Source organism: Myxocyprinus asiaticus, chromosome 29, assembly GCF_019703515.2.
Source record: "Myxocyprinus asiaticus isolate MX2 ecotype Aquarium Trade chromosome 29, UBuf_Myxa_2, whole genome shotgun sequence".
NCBI classification, from domain to species: domain Eukaryota; kingdom Metazoa; phylum Chordata; class Actinopteri; order Cypriniformes; family Catostomidae; genus Myxocyprinus; species Myxocyprinus asiaticus.
This window is the reverse complement of record NC_059372.1, coordinates 36,151,804-36,174,193: the sequence shown is the minus strand read 5'-3', so window position 1 is coordinate 36,174,193 and position 22,390 is coordinate 36,151,804. Positions and strand designations below refer to the sequence as shown.

General features: G+C 39.0%; 1 protein-coding gene across 1 annotated transcript in view; it reads right to left on the bottom strand.

Moving 5' to 3' along the window:
- Positions 1–1,204: 1,204 nt before the first annotated feature.
- The window catches only part of LOC127419962 (bone morphogenetic protein 7-like), an 84,183-nt gene continuing 62,997 nt past the window's right edge, over positions 1,205–22,390 (bottom strand). The window contains exons 3-7 of the mRNA XM_051661824.1: positions 17,819–17,967; positions 8,634–8,837; positions 5,106–5,182; positions 3,299–3,409; positions 1,205–2,223 (exon numbers count right to left, since the gene is read on the bottom strand). Of these exons, the coding sequence (XP_051517784.1) occupies positions 2,074–2,223; positions 3,299–3,409; positions 5,106–5,182; positions 8,634–8,837; positions 17,819–17,967 (691 nt within the window). The 3' untranslated portion in view covers positions 1,205–2,073. The remainder of the gene's footprint in view (positions 2,224–3,298; positions 3,410–5,105; positions 5,183–8,633; positions 8,838–17,818; positions 17,968–22,390) is intronic.

Below are 22,390 nucleotides of genomic sequence, written 5' to 3'. Positions count from 1 at the left end.
ATAATAGTAGAATGTATATATTTTCTATATAACCAAGTTGCGTTATACTAATGAATGGAGCTTTTTGCATAATCTTGAACATTGTGTAGCATTCATTTCATGTGTTATTGTAGTTTACCTTGCTGAATAATTACAGATTAACATTTACATTAACCTGACATTTAGTATAAAGAGAAGATCGTTGAAATTATTTGAAAGTTACGAAGCAAGATAGCTTGCAATTCGTCAGCGTTAGCAGGCAAGATGAAGTTAGCCAAAATTACACAGATCAGTCCTTATGGCACTTTATTTCACATGCTTTGCAGTAATGTAAGCTTACCTGTCCAATAAGAAGAATGCCAATTCAGGGTCAGTTTTGATCCCCAAAACCAAACGAAGGTCCCTCCAGGAATCAAATGCCCTGCCGATGTTCACTCTAGTTTTCGCTCGACCACGATCACGTTCCTGCTTAGCCAGACGGGATTCAGTAGATACATGTTTTTTTTTTGTTTTTTTTTGGCTTACGCTGAGTTTGTGGAGGAGTCTGTGTTGTGCTGGGAGCCGGATGTTTGCTGGATTCCATCTCTAAGATAACGTTACCTAGTGTTGCAGACTGTCTGTTGACGCTGTTGAATAGTGGAAGAGAAGCTATTACTGAGGCAAGTCTCTCGGGAGCGTGCATAAACGTCACATACTTTGAATTTTCCTGGCAAAAGTGACCCGCTCCCTTCGCATGAAAATCAATCTACAGGCTTTAATAGGCAACCTAGGAAGTCCGGGAAGGGCTCATTTTTTAAGTTGCGTTACAAGCCATTCACACAGGCGAATATTACTTGAAAAATGTTACATATTGCACCTTTAACAGGTCATGTTTGCCTCTAGATATTCTAAGAGATGACTTAAATCATTAGGCTTGTGTCCTGCTTAACTCATATCATTCTCATTCAAATAAAATGTCCAAACAAATGCATGCAGTTACACTCTCTGTGTCTGTGAGGTGGGGAAATTTGTCTAGTGAAAATGTTGAGTGGCTATTGACCTTAGAACACTACTAGCCACAATGGCAGGTGAGCCAACCTTTCAAACAAATAAAACGATATTTAGGAATGTTATGACATGGAAAAAGGAACCATTCTCAACATTCAATAACATTTGAATAAGTGTGGACCAGAAAGCATCAAATACACACATAAAAAAATAAATAAAAAAAAAACAGACCAAAAGACAAGTATTATTTATTTTATTATTATTATTATTATTTTACTCCATGTTGGAAGACAAGGAAAATAAATACACCTTTTTGTTTCTTTCATTGAAAAACTATTTACACAGTAGAAAGCACAAGTATCATATAGAAGTGTGTACATGTGAGCATGTATATGTGTGCATACATATGTTTGTGTAAGAGACAAGTTGGACAGAAACTTTTTGGACATATAATTTCACATGTTTTGCCATATTCAAAATATTAATTGTCCATATAAGACCATTTTGCCCATTCCAAAGAGCCAATACTAATTATCCATGGTAAAACGAATCCTGGAATCGGCCAATTGCCTGAGATATACTTATGTAGAGGGTATAAGGGGACTTTTGAGTGCTCCTTTTTGTAAGTTAATGAGGAGCGGTCAAATGTGTCACTGTGTGTATTATGTGTGTTAATGTTTTTCCATATGTGTGTGTTTGACATGATGTCCAAACCAGATGTGATGCAATGCAATTGAAAAGCAATTTGTCTGAACACATAACTCAACTGCTGCACAACGTGGCACAATTGCAGCCAATCAGAACATAATTGATGTTTAATATACTGTTATGAGAAGCAGGATTTTGGACTAATGAGAGTTCACAATTGGCGGGGCTACCCAGCCCAATACCATAGCAATAGAAACCAAGCCATAAACTAATTTCCTGTCATTTGTCGCTTTTCACGCTCATGGCTGGTTAGGGCCAAAACTCAGATTAACATGGAAGGAAAAACCTTTACTCGGTTGTCACTTTAACGCATCATGTCTGGTTTGGACACGGTGTGAGAGGCAGAGTATGAATGTGTGTATGTGTGTGAGAGTGAGAGTGAGAGTGTATGACGGGTCTCTAGTGGCAGCCGCATGCTCTGACTACCATGTTGCGATATTTTTTCAGGATAACATTGGAACTGTCGTCGAAATACAGGACAGAGATGGCGTGGAGTTGTGTAGGAGCGCAGCATGGTTTTGGAACCGTCTCTGGGTTGATGAAGTGAACCTGAGGAAAATTCAAATGTAATTGTTTTTTTTTTGTTTTTTTACCTTTATACGCATACAAAACAACACATACAAGCATACAGTAAGGAGGCCAAGAAAAAAATAGTCATCATAAAAGTGCTTTGCTATTTTGTCATAATCCCATATATGTTGTTATTTTAAAATAATAAAATGCCGGGGCCTGGGTAGCTCAGCGAGTATTGATGCTGACTACCACCCCTGGAGTCGCGAGTTCGAATCCAGGGCCTGCTGAGTGACTCCAGCCAGGTCTCCTAAGTAACCAAATTGCCCCGGTTGCTAGGGAGGGTAAAGTCACATGGGGTAACCTCCTCGTGGTCGCTATAATGTGGTTCACTCTCGGTGGGGCATGTGGTGAGTTGTGCGTGGATGCCGTGGAGAATAGCGTAAATCCTCCACATGCGCTATGTCTCCGCGGTAACGCGCTCAACAAGCCACGTGATAAAATGCACGGATTGACGGTCTCAGACGCGGAGGCAACTGAGATTAATCCTCCACCACCCGGATTGAGGCGAGTCACTACGCCACCACGAGGACCTAGAGCGCATTGGGAACTGGGCAGTCAAAATTGGGGAGAAAAATGCCGAAAATATATGAATACATAAAATAAATGCATAATATAGAAGTAAAATTTTGCAATATATATATATATATATATATATATATATATATATATATATATATATATATTATATTATATTATATTATATTATATTTTACATTTATTTTGAATATATTAGTTCCTGATTTCCTGATATTTTGAAAATATTTATAAAATTTTAAAAAGTAAATAAATAAAAAATACAGCAAAAAACATAAATAAATAAAATAGTTGCAAGCCCATATCTAAAATGTATTTATGTATTTTGATATTGAAAATGTCTTTATTTATTTATTTACATACAGTGCATTTTGTAATATAAGAAATATAAAGGCTGTTAAATTTTCTCAATTCACCCACCACTGACAGGTGTGGCAAAACATTTTTATTTTTTTACCCTGGTTAGACGTATAGTATAAACATCAAGTATACATTCCAAAAGTGGTGACCGGCTTACCAGTGTCTGTACAATGGCATGGTTTGTTGCATTCATATAGGAATTAAGAGGAAAGGCACATTCTCCCATACAGTAATATGCAGCATAACCTTCAGGAGCTATAATCCAATCCTGAAAGATGGACGAAGCAAAAATCTGTTAGCTTGTCAAAACAGCCCAGCTGGAAATCAACATTAATTTTCAGTCATAAACCCTGAGCTAGATCTTTCCCAACCAGATGGTCTTCATTTTCATGATGCATTCTACATGTCTGACCCATCTCACATATCACTCAGACTGTAAACAAAAAGGTCACAATAAACCTCAATCCTATTCCGCACTCGTGTTAAAGTATGTGTAAAATGTTATGGTTCAGAAGGGAATTTGGGGGGAATATAAAGCTTTTCTGAGTGAGTGTTTATGTGCTGTGATCCAGTAGGAGAGGCAGATATGCTGCAGGTGGCAAGACTATCCATGTGTAAACAGAAACTAGGCTCTGCTATCTCTGACTGACTGCTGTGGCTTGCACTCTGAGGTAATGCAACCTAATGGACTGAACAACTCATTTGGATGAAGCTTGAGCTAGAAAGAGTCATAAGTTAGTTTTAGCCATAAACATGGTGAGAGAGAGAGCAGAATGCTCTGAGAGAAGGATAAAGAGAGGAAGGAAAGAATGAGAGGGAATAAGGTATGAAGAAGAAAAGGAGAAGAAAATAACCCAGCAAGACAAACCATGTAATATCAGCTTAGAGTGGTGAAGCTGGCTTTTAAAGCATGGTATCAGGTTTGTTTCTGGTCCAAGATGCTCTAACCAGTTTGACCAGGATGGTCTGGCAGTTTGAAACTATTTTCACCACCCTTCTGGGAAAAAACAAACAAACAAACAAACAAAAACAAAAAACAAAGATGGGTGGCTAGTTATAGCTGGTTTAAGATGGTTCACAAGCCTGGCCAAGCTGGTGCTCAACTGGTTTTAGCGGAAAGGCTAACTGGTCCTCCAGCCTGACCAGCTTAAAGGTCAAACCTCTCTAAAACCAGTCAACTGACCATGCTGGGTGACCAGCATAACCAGCCAACCAAATTAGCTGGTATTAGCTGGTTTTAGCTGGTTCTGTAAGCAGGGCAGCTGGTAGTCCATCTGATCAACCATCTAGAGCAGCTAATGGCCACAGAGGGTGCTATGGTGGATCTTATTCTATAGTCAATTTTCTGTTTCAATTCAACTACTGCCATGGTGGGGCAACAGTTTGAAGAGAATCTTGCTGAGCAAGTTACAGATTGTTAAACAGTTTATAGTAAGCTGTCTGAATAACACATGGTCTAATTGGACAGACGTTTGATGGTAACTCTATCAACCCCTTGAATACTGAGGTTTGTTACATAGTAAAAGAGTGTTCAAAGTGACTGCGCTGTTGGTTGCTAATAGGCGTTCCTATTTAAGCACATTATCCAACTGCCTCAGGTGGCGGATCGCTGTCTGCACTCCCAGTGGTAGTGGTGCCATCGCAATGCTATAAAGTGCTCTGCTCAAATTTATCATATCACCAACGGTCACTGTTGCTCATGCCAATGAAAATTAACAACTCATTGAAAACTAATGACTTCAGGCCACTTTATCTCTGCAGATGCAAGATCGTTTAGTATGTACAGTGAGATTGCACACTTACAATGCCTTAGCCAAGCATTCACGTCTAGCGTAGATTACGTTTCTGGCCTGAAGGTGATAGTACTTGAAGGAAAATGGGGAAATGACAGTAGAAGCAGACAAGGATGAGAAAGAATAGGTCTAAAGATGGAGATAAAGGTCAAGGGGAGAAAAGTGTCACACCTGCCATCCAAGGTCCCGAAAACTAACATACAACTCGTGTTTCTTACAGGCCTGCTTCTGATCAGCACTGTTGTTCTCTGCACAGAGAGAAAGAAAGAAAATTGTTAATTAGCTAAAGAAACTTTGGTAACACTTACCAAAATGAAACAATACTTCTGTGAAGCCCATATTTGTAATGCATTGTAATGCATTATACTGCATTCATAATGTCTCATAATGCACCTTATAATAAGTTATAACTTCTCAAATAATTATAACTACAGTTACAACACTTTATAAGACTTCCCCATAGTTATACTTTAGAGTATAATGCATTATAACAGAAGCAACATCCAATTTTAACGCAGCAGAAGATAAGGTAGTTAATCGTACAGTTGAAGTCAGAAGTTCACATACACTTTAGCCAAATACATTTAAGCTCATTTTTTCACAATTTCTGACATTTAATCGTAGAAAACTTTCCCTGTCTTAGGTCAGTTAGGATCACTACTTTATTTTAAGAATGTGAAATGTCAGAATAATAGTAGAGAGAATTATTTATTTCACCTTATTTCACATTCCCAGTGGGTCAGAAGTTTACATACACTTTGTTAGTATTTGGTAGCATTGCCTTTAAATTGTTTAACTTTGGCCAAATGCTTTGGGTAGCCTTCCACAAGCTTCTCACAATAAGTTGCTGGAATTTTGGCCCATTCCTCCAGACAGAACTGGTGTAACTGAGTCAGGTTTGTAGGACTCCTTGCTCGCACAACCTTTTTCAGTTCTGCCCACACATTTTCTAGCGGATTGAGGTCAGGGCTTTGTGATGGCCACTCCAATACCTTGACCTTGTTGTCCGTAAGTCATTTTGCCACAATTTTGGAGGTATGCTTGGGGTCATTGTCCATTTGGAAGACCCATTTGTGACCAAGCTTTAACTTCCTGGCTGAAGTCTTGAGATGTTGCTTCAGTATATCCACATAGTTTTCCTTCCTTATGATGCCATTTATTTTGTGAGGTGCACCTGTCCCCTCTGCAGCAAAGCTCCCCCACAACATGATGCTGCTACCCCCATGCTTCGCGATTGGGATGGTGTTCTTCGGCTTGCAAGCCTCACCCTTTTTCCTCCAAACATAACGATGGTCATTATGGCCGAACAGTTCAATATTTGTTTCATCAGACCAGAGGACATTGCACCAAAAAGTAAGATCTTTGTCCCCATGTGCACTTGCAAATTGTAGTCTGGCTTTTTTATGGTGGTTTTGGAGCAGTGGCTTCTTCCTTGCTGAGCAGCCTTTCAGTTTATGTTGATTTAGGACTCGTTTTACTGTGGATATAGATACTTACCTACCTGTTTCCTCCAGCATCTTCACAAGGTACTTTGCTATTGTTCTGGGATTGATTTGCACTTTTCGCCCAAACTATGTTCATCTCTTGGAGACAGAATGTGTCTCCTTCCTGAGCGGTATGATGGCTGCGTGGTCCCATGGTGTTTATACTTGCATACTACTGTTTGTATAGATGAACGTGGTACCTTCAGGCATTTGGAAATTGCTCCCAAGGATGAACCAGACTTGTGGTGATCCACAATTATTTTTTCTGAGGTCTTGGCTGATTTCTTTTGATTTTCCCATGATGTCAAGCAAAGAGGCACTGTGTTTGAAAGTTGGCCTTAAAATACATCCACAGGTACACATCCAGTTGACTCCAATTAGCCTATCAGAAGCAAATTGGCTAATTGCCTAAAGGCTTGACATAATTTTCTGGAATTTTCCAAGCTGCTGAAAGGCACAGTTAACTTAGTGTATGTAAACTTCTGACCCACTGGAATTGTGATTTTGTCAATTAAAAGTGAAACAATCTTTGGAAAAGGTCATGAGGCATCAGTGTATTACTCCCTGTTAATTCAGAGTCTGGGGGATGGAGCTTCATCTTCTCTCAAGAGATTATGGGAGAAAGATTTAAATTTGGTATTGAGGAGGGAGTGTGGGCTAGGATTCTACAAAGCATTAAGTCTACATCTAGAGATGCAAGGGTCCGTCTGATGCAATTTAAGATTTTGCATCGATTCTATTGGACCCCCTCTAGATTGATTCTGTATTTTATGCTGTGTTTGTATGTTTTATGATTGGAATCAATAAAAAAATTGTTAACATAAAAAAGTGAAATAATCTGTCTGTAAACAATTGTTGGAAAAATTACTCGTGTCCAAAGTAGATGTCTTAAACGACTTGCCAAAATTGTAGTTTGCTAATATGAAATCTGTGGAGTGTTTAAAAAATGTGTTTTAATGACTTCAGCCTAAGTGTATGTGATCTTCTGACTTCAACCGTATAAGTGCTGTATAGTGTAAACAGTCAAATGACATGATCATATTATAAGTGGTCTTTGCCTCTTTCAAAGTTACAAAAGCAATATCTTATAAGTTTATTAAATTGTGTCCATTATAGAATCAGTTTGAAAGGATTGGCTGTATGTGTGATCAACATACATACTTTTTTTAATTCTGATGTATTTTAACTTTGTAGCTTTTCAAGTATTTTCGCAATATCTCAAAATGTACAATGAATGTGTGTTATTTAGTATTTTGTGCATGTGTAATATATATAACTTCCAGCATGACTTGTAATGTCTTCTAACCACTTAAAAATATCTTATGGATGTTTACAAGAAGACATTGCTTTTGTATATTACAAATATATATATAATACATTATAATTTCTGCAGATGAAATTGAATGTTGCTTGTGTTATGATGCATTATACTTTAAGGTATAACTATGAATAGGTAAGTATTATAATGTATTATAATTGTGGTTAACAATTATTTATGGGAAGTTATAACATATTATAAGGTGTATTATGAGACATTACTAATACATTATAATGCCTTTACAATTCATTATAAATATGGGCTTCATAGAAAGTGTTACCATGTAAGCCAAAAAGTTTTAAATAATTAACAGACCCTACAATAATTGGTACTTATTTTAGAGCAATCAAAATGTTGTAGTTTGATCTGAGATATGTTCTGAGAGAGACATGGACGAATATAAGAAACAGGTCACTAAAGCTGCCAAGTGTTCCTATGACCTTCATACCAATGCAATGCATTGAATCAGCTTTATTAAATATCCATTTAATACTGTAATGACATTAATGTGCAAATAAACCTGCAGAGAATTAGATGGAAATAGTAAAACACAAGAGCATTTTATAAATGCTCCTTTGCCTTAACGTTAGAGTAACCCTTTTAAGACACATCGAAAGCATCACTAACCAAAAATGTAAAGATGGTAATTATTCAACACCATGGTTTAAATTAAAGTGTCTGTTACCATTTGATGCCATCACTGTACCATAGTACCACAACTCTATTTAATTGCACAGTGAAGGAACAGATCTTTCTTTCTTTTTTTTTTTTTTTGTTTCTTTTTGTTTTTTGTTTGCTTTTTTATCCATTTCCTTTTTGTTATTCATTCCTTTGAATTTATCTTTCTAATTCTGCCTTTTTCTGTGTTCAATTAATTTAAAACACGTGCACACACACCTGCAATGTTGTCTACGTGCAGGGCCTCCTGGCCCTTGGCGGTTTTCGAGCGGTTGGGATTGCGCTGCTTGCTGCCGCCTTGTGCAGAGCGGATGCTGCGGATGTGGACCTCTGTAGCTTTGAAGAAGGCCACCATGAAGGGTTGTTTGCTCTGGGGGCCGCTTCGACCCACCAGCCCAGCCACCCATGGATTCGCACTCTGGCCTGCAGGGGGAGACAGAGAGACGGAGATTTCAGCAATAAGACAATGAGCATAAACTGCATGTGACAAACACAACAGACATGGTGCATTTATTTTACATAAATGTATTTATGTAAAATACATTTATTTACAATAAGTGTCCAGAATTGATATCGTTAGATTAATTAATTTCTTTTCTCTCTTAAAATTGAGAGAAAGTTAATGCATTTTGGAATTGTTAGTGGAAAGTACAAATCTCGGGAGAGAAGCCACAATGCTTGAAAGCTATATGGGTCCCTTGAAAAACATTTTTATTCTGAGGACCAGACTTTCTTTGTGTGTGTTTCACAGAATTAGTTATTTGGGGGGATTTTCACACACACACACACACACACACACACACACGTTTTTATATCATCGTGGGGATTCTTCATAGACTTCCATGCATTTTATGGATTTTATACAGATCTTACGATAATTTCTATCCCCTAAACCTAACCCTCACAGAAACCTTTTTACATTTTTACATTTTCAAAAAAACATCATTTAGAATGTTTAATAAGCCATTTCCCTCGTGGGCTGGGCCCCACAAGGTAGGTGATCTAAGGTTTTACTATCCTTGTGGGGACATTTGGTCCCCACAATGTAGCATAAACATGTACACACACTCACAAACACACACGCACGCACGCACACACACACACAAAAACTCTAAAATATCATTCAACAGGACAGTTTAAAAATTTAATTTTTATTTTCTCAGAGCCTTATGGCCTAATACATTTTGTAATATTCAGTGTAGAGTATCCAGGGGTGAATTCACAAAACATTTGATCCACTTTTGTTCATGGCATTTCAGTGCAAAAATCTGAAGGAATTGTAGCTTGCATATTGCATTGCAGAGATCTTGCAAATCAGCGGGTGCAATTCATTCTTAGTGAATTCCTAACTATAAGGGTGAAAATCTTAAAAATGAAGAGAATGTGTGTGTCCTCCCAGAATATGCAATATCTGATGTTAATTTTTTCAAATCTCTCTCGCTTTCAAGAGCACTTTTTAGTTCCCTGCTTACTCAGAAAATTCCTTCTCTTGCATATTTTTCTTTCTCTGCGCAATTCTGTGCTCCTTTCACCTACACACTAGAACAGCTTTAATGTGTGTGTTCTTAAAAGAGGAAGGAATGCTATCTCTGTCTCCGCAGTGAGGTGAAGCTGGGTTGCTGGTTGCCTACGGCGACAGGGCAAGCGTCCCGCAAGTGTGTCTCGACAAGCTTGCAGATCTCCACGAGTCCCATAATACACTGCATCTGTTTTCATCCTAACATTTAAAGACTGTAACATCCTGTACACACACACACCTACTTACACAGCTCCAGTACAAAACACACTGCTGCAGCTGCTGGCAATAAAAAAGTATGTGAGTGAAAGACATTGCACATTAAATTCTGCATGTTTTAGTATGGGTCATGATGGTCGACTAGTTGTTGTACAACAACCAACTAGATAAAATATTTGTATATTTTTCTCCTTTAAAAAAAAAGAAAATGTACATTTTTGTTGTTGATATTTTTAGAATTAGTGTTTTAATAAGTGTGCTGACAGCATATTGTATAACTTAAGCTATTAAAATTGTTTGCACAGTAAAACCATCTTGGAGAAGTTGCTTCTTTTATGAGTGTCTCGTGCCATGAGCGTTGCATTATTAAAATAGTCCCACTTTTAAAATTGTGTCTCCAAAGTCCCTTGTTCTGTTCCATTTCATTGCATTCTGTCTGATTTTGAATGCAAGAACACGTCGTACTTAATACGAAAATGAAGAATGAATGCATGTGACAATTTAGAACCAAATCTATAGTTTTTTATTCATTTCGGTGGTTTGTAACAGCTCACCTGGGTGGACTTTTAGGAAAACTTCTTACCGGCTGTTAAACACATTCTTACTGCCATTGGTCCATGTTATCAGTAGGTGTGACCCGAAGTTCCACCTACCTTGATGCCGACAGCTAATTCTGTTCCAGTCAACATGAACACACTGGCATGCAGAGTTATTAGCAAACTGGTGCAAATTCACTCTCAAGTGCCCATTTACTCATGGAGCGTAAGACATTCACACACCTGCCCAAAGTAAGATATGCCTATATCATCATGCTTTTGTCTTTAATCTGCACATTAACACTTTTTTTTATATGCTCAGCTTTGCAATAGTATCAGTGTCATTATAAATTACAATAACTAAGCGCATATTATGGCCATGTATAGCATGTAAGTGCATTAGCGTCATGAATTCAGAATTTAAACAACTCAAATTAAACATTTTCTACTGCATATATATTACTATAAATCATCATTGAGTAGTTAAAACAGATTCTTTTACTGACCTCGTGTGAATTCTACTAATAGAATGAGGCATAAGTCACTGATAACACATTTCAATGTCACATTAGTTTAGGTTTTACATGGAGCATCCTCATATTTAACCCTCTATGGGACTAATTATGAAATCACAGCTGGACAAAAAAAAAAAAAACCTTATGTTTTAAGTATAATGAAGCCTAAAATCATTTTCCAATATTTGTTTTCTGCATATGACCTTTGACCCTTTTTTGGGGGGGAGCTGTCATTTATAACTGACTTTGTCCCATTAGAGTAAATGTTTTTTGACAAATTGTCTGAAACTTGACACATTCGAATGCTTTTTCTGTGTCTGAATTTAAATGGAAAACATGTCTTGGCATTTCAAAGCCTTTATTGCCATTCAATTTAAATCTTTAAGAACTTCACTGTTGCTCTTGATTTGTTCCCATCTTTTCATTGGCATTGTGTCAGCTATCTTGTCAATACGTGTGTTGGTCTGCCAGCACAACTGTGTTGTAGAAACCCCATAGATAGACATTTGGAAAACAGTCCCAATGAACTGTTCCATTTCTTTCTCTGTACAGTTTGGAGTTGAGTTCAGGGCCGTTTCTTGGCAAAGGTGAACTAGGTGGTCACCTAAGGTGTTCAAAACTAGTTTGCATGCAGTCCCAGGACAGCACACACAGACATTTTATATTCTTATTAATTTTATTTATTTATTTATTTATTTATTTATTTATTTTTGTAAAATGTACTTTAAAAAAAAAAAAAATAAAAAAATAATATATATATATATATATATATATATATATATATATATATATATATATATATATATACAATTTTCCAATTAATTTGAGATTACCATGGCACCTTGACAGCATGTGACCTAACATATGCTACTGTCTCATTCACTTCTTTGTTGCCAAATTTTGAGTATTTGGCAAAGAACTTTTAATTGTATTGTCTAATATGGACTCAAGATGGCGCCGAGTATGGCTGCTGCGTTGCGAGCTCCGACACAACATAGCAATGTTTTGTTTGTTTTGTTTACAATTCTTATGTTTTTTGTCTTGGATGTTGTCTGCCTCATTGTCTACGACAGACAAACACTTTTGGACATTGGTTCAGCGATCTCACACCGAAAACCGGACTTCACATTCCTCAATGTCGACCCGCTGTTTACAAACAAGCCTGCGGTGCCCTTTGTCTGGGCAGCACGGCCGCGGAAACGCAAGAGGAAAAGGGGAAACAGAGCCGGCGTTCTCATCAGAGTAAGACGCCGCGCAAATCGACCCCCGCTACCCACTATTCTACTGGCAAATGTTCAGTCTCTGGATAACAAGCTCTGCAAGCTGAAAGCGCGTATCTCTTTCCAACGAGAGACGAGGGACTGCTGCATTATCTGCCTAACAGAAACTTGGATGTCTCCGGAGATTCCAGACTCAGCCATTGAACCCGCGGGGTTCTCCATGCACTGAGCGGACAGAGCGAAAGACCTCTCAGGTAAAACTAGAGGAGGTGGTGTATGTTTTATGATCAACAAATCCTGGTGTGATCAGAGGAACATACATTCTATCAAGTCTTTCTGCTCTCCTGATCTGGAATTTCTTATGCTTCTGTGTCGACCATTCTGGCTACCGAGGGAATTCACAGCGATCATTATCACTGCTGTGTACATCCCGCCACAAGCCGACACAGACCGGGCACTCAAGGAACTGTACGGGATTATAAGTGAGCAGGAAACCGCGCACCCTGAGGCCGCGTTCATTGTGACCGGGGACTTTAACAAAGCCAGTTTAAAATCAGTCGCACCAAAATATCACCAGCACATTAGTTTCAACACACGAGGGGACCGGGTTTTGGATCATTGCTACTCTCCGTTCCGGGATGGCTACAAATCCCTCCCCCGCCCACCATTTGGCAAATCGGACCACTCTTCCATTCTGCTTCTGCCCGCTTACAGGCAGAAATTGAAACAGGAAGCACCCACCCTCAGAACGATCCAGTGCTGGTCGGACCAATCAGACTCTACGCTACAGGACTGTTTTGATCACACGGACTGGGAGATGTTCCGGTCCGCCTCTGATGACGACATCGAGCTTTACTGATAGCATAATGTGTTTCATCAGAACGTGCGTAGAGGAAGTGATTCCGACCAGAACTGTGTGAATCTATCCGAATCAGAAGCCGTGGATCAATAGCGATGTTCGCGCGGCACTTAATGTGCGGACCTCTGCTTTTAATTCCGGGAACGCGGAGGAGCATAAACAAGCCAGTTATGCCCTCCGAAAAACTATCAAAACAGCAAAACGCCAGTACAGGAGCAAGATTGAAGGACAGTTTAACACCACCAACTCTAGAAGCATGTGGCAGGGAATTAACATCATCACGGACTTTAAAGGGAATAAAAACTCCACCATGAACACCGCTGCCTCTCTCCCGGATGAGCTAAATACTTTTTATGCTCGTTTCGAGGGAAATAACACCGCCCTCGCGGAGAGAGCTCTCGCGGCTGAAGCTACAGAGGTTAGTTCACTCTCCGTCTCTGTAGCGGATGTAACCCGATCCTTCCGATGGGTGAATATCCGCAAAGCCGCAGGTCCAGACGGCATTCCGGGCCGCGTCATCAGAGCGTGCGCGAACCAGCTGGCTGGTGTTTTTACGGACATTTTCAACCTTTCCCTCTCTTTGTCTGTGGTCCCCACATGCTTTAAAACATCCACCATTGTGCCTGTTCCAAAACAATCAAAAATAACTTGTTTAAATGACTGGCGTCCTGTTGCTCTGACCCCCATCATCAGCAAATGTTTTGAGAGACTAATCAGAGATTACATCTGCTCTGTCTTGCCACTCAATCTTGACCCGCTGCAGTTTGCTTACCGCAACAACCGTTCCACTGATGATGCCATTGCATCTACAATACACACTGCTCTCTCCCACCTGGAAAAAAAGAACACTTATGTGAGAATGCTGTTTGTAGACTACAGCTCAGCATTCAACACCATAGTTCCCTCCAAGCTAGATGAGAAACTCCGGGCTCTGGGCTTAAACAGCTCGCTGTGCAGCTGGATCCTGGACTTCCTGTCAAGCAGACGCCAGGTGGTTAGAATAGGCAGCAACATCTCCTCATCACTGATCCTCAACACTGGAGCCCCACAGGGCTGTGTTCTCAGCCCACTACTGTATTCCTTGTACACACATGACTGTGTGACAACACATAGCTCCAATGCCATCATTAAGTTTGCTGATGACACGATGGTGGTAGGTCTGATCACTGACAATGATGAAACAGCCTACAGAGAGGAGGTGCACACTCTGACACACTGGTGTCAGGAGCACAACCTCTCCCTCAACGTCAGTAAGACAAAGGAGCTTGTGGTGGACTTCAGAAGAAAAGACAGAGAACACAGTCCCATCACCATCAATGGAGCACCAGTGGAGAGAGTAAGCAGCTTCAAGTTCCTGGGTGTCCACATCACTGAGGAACTCACATGGTCCATCCACACTGAAGTCGCTGTGAAGAAGGCTCATCAGCGCCTCTTCTTCCTGAGACGGCTGAGGAAGTTTGGAATGAACCGCCACATCCTCACACGGTTCTACACCTGCACTGTAGAGAGCATCCTGACTGGCTGTATCTCCGCCTGGTACGGCAATAGCACCGCCCACAACCGCAAAGCACTTCAAAGGGTGGTGCGAACTGCCAAACACATCATCGGAGGTGAGCTTCCCTCCCTCCAGGAAATATATACAAGGCGGTGTGTGAAAAAAGCTCGGAGGATCATCAGAGACTCCAGCCACCCGAGCCATGGGCTGTTCTCACTGCTACCATCAGGTAGGCGGTATCGCAGCATCAGGACCCGCACCAGCCGACTCCATGATAGCGTCTTCCCCCAAGCAATCAGACTTCTGAGCTCTTGATCTCTCATGATCAATATACATCAGCACTGCACTTTATTACTCTTACTCTTATATCTCACACCGGACTGTCATAAATTATATTATTATTATATTATGTCTCTCTTAACAACTGACTATCAACCGACAGCCTGAATGTCAATACAGTACAATACTGTACATTCTATATATATATATATATATATATATATATATATATATATATATATATATATATATATATACTTTTTTTATATATTTTAATTTCTAATTTTTATTGAATAATGTGTATCTATATAGTAAAAAACAAAAAAACAAAAAACAAAAACAGCGTATTGTATACTGTACAGTGTATGTTATTATTTGTATATTGTTGTGTGTAATTATGTGTATATTAGATGTTTAAATTGTGTTGTGTTAATTTGATGTTATTGTAAATTGGTATATGTCCTATCACTGTCACGACTGCTATGTTGATTGGAACTGCACCCAAGAATTTCACACACCATTGCACTTGTGTATATGGCTGTGTGACAATAAAGTGATTTGATTTGATTTGATTTGATTTAAAGGGGATGTCATGTGAAGGAACTAAACAAAGAAGTATTGGTTTAAAATTATTTTTGTTTTTAAAAGCAAATTTCTTAGCATCATTTATAAATAACGATGTTCCATAGAGGGTTAAATGTACTTCTAAACACCTCCCAAAGCAGTGTGGCCAGTGTCTGAATGTTCGCAAAAGATATACCCCTGAACAAAGAAGAACTTCTCTAGAAGTATATCAAGGCCATTATGTATACACCCCCCTAAGAAATCCTTCCGACTGGGGTCAGGTGAACCCAAAACCAGCCTTGTAGACCAATAATTTGGCAATGTCACTGCCTACGTCACACACGGAAGTGGTGGCAAAAAGGCTGGTGTGAACAGTAAACCAAATCTGTTGTTATCTGACCTAACAGTGGTCAAAAAGTGATCTGTTACCTTTAAATTGTCTGGTTAGGCTAAATTAAATGTCATGCTGCGCTGTTGGCTGTCAAATTTGCAATGGCAAAAACTGACGCCACTACTGGCAAACACTTTGTGGCAAACCTGTGGCAACAATGAAGAGTTTGCCGGCAAATTTGCCAGAACTCTCAATTTTTGTAAGGGTAGCTGTGCTACTAGCAATAGTGTACCCAAACCTTCAGAAGCTAGATTTGAACCTGAAGGCTAATTTTATTCTATATTATCTTTTAGCGATATTTGGAGAAGCTAGCTAGTGCTAGCTGGCTAATCTGTGAAATCAAACACAATAGTTTGCTAGCTTTCTGCCACCATTTACTGTGCATGTGCTGTATTGTTTGAAAACAATGGGATTGGTCTATTACACAAGACTTTCCTAACAAATTAAGTATTCGTTCAAGAAGGCCAGTTCACCGACTTGTCGATTTTTGTTCTGCAGATCCCTATTCTTTAGGCTATGAAAATCCAGACCAAGAGTAATCTTAGACTAAACTACATAGTTAATGGTGAATTATGTTGAATCTCTAGACTAAGCATAAATTCTTGTGCCGTAGACATTAATTCCACATACCCAGTTTAAGACAAATCAGTTCCTGGCATTATCTTGTATTATAGTCTTTGATTCTCATTACATAAGTCATTACCTCCATTAGTGGTTGGCTAGGTTCATGTGTATACATATGACTGGTTCTTCCCCTTCCCAATTATATACATGTTTTTCTTTTAATGGCCTTTAAATGCTAGGAAATAAACTGCCCTTCAAAGAGACAGTAAACATTTACTGAATTTGAACTGCACTGAAATGAAGGACCCAAAACAAAGGAAATGGAAACATTTGTGTAGTCCTTCTGTGATGCAACACTCTGTGGGCAAATTCCATTGGAAAGTGAGCCTCACTATGCCCTATTCACTCTGAAGGGCTGAGCTTTTTAAATGAATACTCTGAAGGAAGCAGGGCATTTCTGTCTCTTTTGTGCTTGTTTCGAACATCCTACATGATTAAAAACTGTACATCACTGCAACCTTATTTTAATCAGAATGTAACCTGAATTGTAGCATTTGGTAAAACAATCAAACATACATGGAAATATGGAAATATGTAGTTAATATTTTTGCTGTCAGTCCTAGAGTGCAAGAGAGCAAATTAGCATTTATAAATTTCAAGTAAGATCAGGATGCACTCCCAGGATCACAGGATTATAAGATGAAAAATTACTTTGCTGAAGTGACCATTATGTATATGTTCCTTTTGTTAGGGCCCTTAGTGAAGGGATTCAGTTGTTCACTTTCATATGGAACAGCCCTATAAATTCCCTTCCCACAGTGCTATTCAATGGCACAAAAAATTCGCTCTGCGTGTATTTCTATATTTTCTGAGACTTGTCATCTGCTGTGTGTGTGTGTGTATGTGTGTGTGTGTGGGGGGGGGGGGGGGGGGGTGTTATGTGTTTTTTTTTTTAGGTTACAATCTTGTAATTACAAGGGTATTATGCTATAAATGTGATTTATGAGGACATTTCTAGTGTCCCCATAATTCAAATCACTTAAAAAACATACTAAACGATGTTTTATTGAAAATGTAAAAATGCAGAAAGTTTTTTGTGAGGGTTAGGTTTAGGGGTAGGGTTAGGGATTAGAATATATAGTTCATACAGTATAAAAATCATTATGTCTATGGAGAGCCCTCATAATGATAGCTGCACCAACGTGTGTGTGTGTGTGTGTGTGTGTGTGTGTGTGTGTCCACTTACCATCCAAACTTTCCAGAGCCAGCTGGAGGCCCAGATTCCTTCCTGGGTTCAAAACCCAGTGGTTACTAGTGGCTGTGATGTCAAACACCAGCCAACCCTCTTCTGCTGCCCAGATCACACGTGAGTCTAACAGGAACAGGTCTGAATCCCTGATGGAGAGTGAAGAATGGAGAGAGAGTATATGACCCTGCTGGAAAGATCAGAATGGTAGAACACCAGTATATGTTGTGGTGATTGAGATGCTCTTGTGCTGTGTCTTGTTCCCACCAGGCTTCCTCACTAGCATAACCAACAAGACTACTTTGGTCAACTACCCTTTCCAAAAAGACCATATTGCTAAACCGGCTTCTTCAGTTTAGTTGGTGAGTGGCATGGTCATGACACCAACCCAGCTCTAAACTGCAAAATCAATCCATAAACCATCTTGGACCCATCAGAATTGTAACGATGGTCTAGTCTTCTAGTCATCTAGTCTTTTCAGCATGGAAGAACATGGGTTTGATTAGAATCTGTAAATGAGCCAAGACTTCAGATGTGTGAGTGTGTCATTCCCTGTGCAGACCTGTCCTGAACAATTTGCCAAACCACTGCTGCCCCTGCCATCAAGTCCCTCAGGGCAAGACCTCTGCTTGTTAATAAAACTTGCTTCCCTTTATTCACCTTTTCCCCCACAGAGAGTTCAAGGGCTGATGATAATCATAGGATGTTATCTTGCTTATGTCATATATAGTGTATCTCAAGGATCTGATCGATAAACTTTGTATTTGCCAACCAAACACTTTAACAAAGGTCTATGGTACACTTTTGGAGTCTCTGAGGTTAAGCCTTTGAAAGGTAGCTAACTGGTCCACTACTGTATGTATGTTAGCCAACACAACTACATGCTGCATGTGTCTTGTGAATACTTCAAGAGACTCTGACAGGTACCTAAATCAACATGAATATCCAACCACGGAGTTGAGTTCATACAACCCAAGAGTTACAAAGACCAGAACAACTGGATTCAACCAAAACAAAAGTGCAATCTATAGAGGCCAGATATGTAAGGATTTAATTATCTGAAAGCAAAGAATGGTACAGATATCACCAACAACAAACTCATCATAAACACTCATCTTTGCAATAGTATCAGTGTCATTATAAATGTCAATAACAAAGTGTAATCAGTGTATATTGTGGCTGATATAGCGTATAGCTTGTTAGCACATTAGTGTCATTAATTCAGAATGTAAACAAGACAAATTAAATATTTTTTACAGCATTCATATTACTTTAAATCATCATCGAGTGGTTAAAACACCTCATGTGAATTTTAACACATTTTAATGTCATTAGTTATGGTTTTATATGTAGTCTTGTGCGTCTTCATATTTAAATGCTCCTCTAAACACCTCCTACAGCGGTGTGGCGGGTGTCTGAATGTTCACAAACAGTATACCGTTGCTCGGCCGTTTAGAACTTAATTTTACCCCGAACGAAGTATTAAGAAGAACTTCAAGAGACTCTGACAGATATCTAAACTGACATGCATATCCAATCAAGGAGTTGAAGTTCATACAACCCAAGAGTTACAAAGACCAGAGAGCAAAAGCAAGAACAAATGGAGTCAACCAAAACAAAAGTGCAATCAATGGAGGCAACTCTCTGCCTTTCGAAGAATGGCAGGCCAAGAGATACTGAAAGAGGAGTTAATTTAGAATGAATTGTTCACACTGACAGCATTGTTTATTTGCACACAGTGTCTCTGTTGTTTTAGCACCCCATTCACTAAAGGAATTATTGCCAGCAAATCAGACAATGGTGCAAAACACTGCTACAAAATTTTTGCAGATCACAATTTACACAGGGCAATACCCCAGTTTGCAGGTTGTTCTGAGTGCTTAGTTATGGAGGATGCAGCAGATTATTATGTTTTGGGATATTCTGCAAGGACTATACTGTATTGCTCCACCACTCCGATCCAGACACCTGAGTCAACTTGCAAGGTCCAACTGAAAGTATGCTTGTACTTCATGTGCCCAGTAATAGAGCACAACACTGGCCACCAACTTTCTCAGCTGTCTTAGTTACGGAAGTATTTTTTTCCTTACATTTCTTCCATAAGGATTTGATAAAATCCTTTATAAAAGAGCGCTAAGCCATGAGCCCAACCAACCAGCTCTGAGATTAATTTAAAACACAAATTTACAAACTTTGATTTGAAGCAAAAAAGTATTTAAAAATCAGATAATAAAACAAGTGTATACGCAACATCTTTAATGAGAGAATGAACTACAATCCCATGACGCATTGCGAATGACACAATCAAATTTATGAAAAATTATGAAACTATTGATTTAATCCCTTCGCATGTGCGATCAAACCGGTGTGATTACACTAGGCTGGGCTGAGAGGTGTATGCTCAAACCAGTGCGATCTGCATTCGTGTTGCTGTTAACCAGCAAAAGAGGGACTGAAGCGGTTGTCACAATGAACGAATGCATGAATAGTCTTTCCAACATCACAATATTTTATTTTTATTTTATTTTTTATGTTAGAAACATTCAAACAATCACTAAATAAGAGTTTAAAGCCATTACAGTCGGAGCACTAGAGTTTTGATGCAGCGATGCGGCCATATATTCTGACATCAAACAAACAATATACAAAATAGTCCCATTCCATCCATCACTCATTCTAACTACTTCCTGTGTTGGGAAAGTGGAAGGGCTAGGTTTTTAGAACCTTCTATGCTTTCATGGAGAACTCAGAATCCCATGCTCCATTGCATATAAACAATTCAGCGGCGCACATAGCCGGCAAGCGCATTTGCAATCACATCTTATCTATCACAATCAGGCATTATAAACATCTAAAAACCACATTAATATGTTTGATAATATATATTCTGACCTTCAGTGCACCTGCTGTGATATAAACTGTCCTTCAGTACATCTGCTGTTAAGTGTAAGGTTAAGATTTTTTTTTTATTATAGCACACATTAAAGAACTCATGCTGGGGTGTCCGTCAGTACATTTGTGATTGCTGGATCTTTCTCTTCAGGACCATGGGTTGTGTTTTTCTTCACGTGAAATTCCAATATTAAACACGATTTCTAAAAAATAATTCAGACTGATGGATTCAACAGAAGCATATACAGTAGCATTGATTAACAACCCCAGAGCTCATAGTAGGTCTGTCTTAAAAGGTTTATAAGTTATCTTTAAAAATATATTAGCTAATGGGAAAAATGAATGGGACTTTTACTTCCAGAACCTGACTTTTGCGCTCTATAACACTTTTCACCATCATTTGATCACCATTTGATGAATTACTACTGCCGAGATCACTAGAAAATGTAAACAACCAGCATTGTTAAAACACAACAAAATCTAAATTGGATTTCTGTCCATGTCTGTTAGCTTTGAGGCATCTGTATGCTAGTGTAGCCTAATCCTAAAATTTTGGGAAAATTAACTTTTAGCAGATACACGTATTTATAATGTACAGTCTTTCTTTTCCAGTAAAATGGACCAAAAATGTTGGTGACTCATCTTGCACTCAGGTGCAAATTTATGTCCAATAAAATGCTCTGTAGTATTAAAAATCCCTCACCATAATACCAACTGCCTCTTACTAGCAATAGCAAGTAGCAAATCATAGTTCCCAGCTGAAGCGCCTGGTTAAATTGGACAGCAGGTTCTATGTGAAAAAGATTCAGCAAATACTCAGGAACGGGAGTGTCAGTTTGGTTGGAATATACAGTATATACACTGAAAAGAAGTTGGAGAGAAAACACACTTAGATAGAAAGATGCAGAAGGTGACAGATAAAGTTAGACAGAGGGAAAGAGAGAGTGAAATAAGCTGAGAAATGGGAGAGAGAAACAAAGGGCTTGCTCCAGATGGTAAGTCCCTGGGGAGCAGTTCATTTCCTTAATTGACAATAATGGCTTTATAAACGGCTGTTGATCTCACAGAGCTTCTGCCCTGCATTAAATCAAACAGGGGAATTTAGAGCAAGGCAGAGAGAGAGATAATGTGTAAGAAAGAAATGAAAGGGAATGAAAGACAGTATACAACAAAAGACTGGGAAGAAAAGATGTATGGAGAAAAAGAGAGCAGTGTGACTGGAACTATATGAGCACAACTTTCATAGGTGCATTTGCTAAACTGTTGCACTTCTTTTACACTAGCCACCTGCAATCCAGTTTAACCAGGATCTATTTGCGCTGGTAATTATGTCATGGAGCCTTTTCACATTTTGTGTTTGCACCGTTACCTTATTTGTATAATTCCTTAGTAAATCAGGTGCTAAAACAACACAGTCTTTCACTATCTTAGAGTGCAATTAATTCCAGCACAGAAAAAAAAAAAAAAGGTAGCTCAGGTGTTGAGTGTCTCATCCAAACACCTGTTCAGCTCAAGTCTAATCCGCTCTCATTTATACCTTTATTTCTCTTTTCTCTGTCTAATGGGAGCACAATGGGGTGTGTTGTTCCCCATAGACCTGTTGAGTCAACAGAGGCCTCAAGAGGGGTCACACAGCACATAGGAGGAGCTAGACGCGCTTGAACCCAATTCACAGCGCAG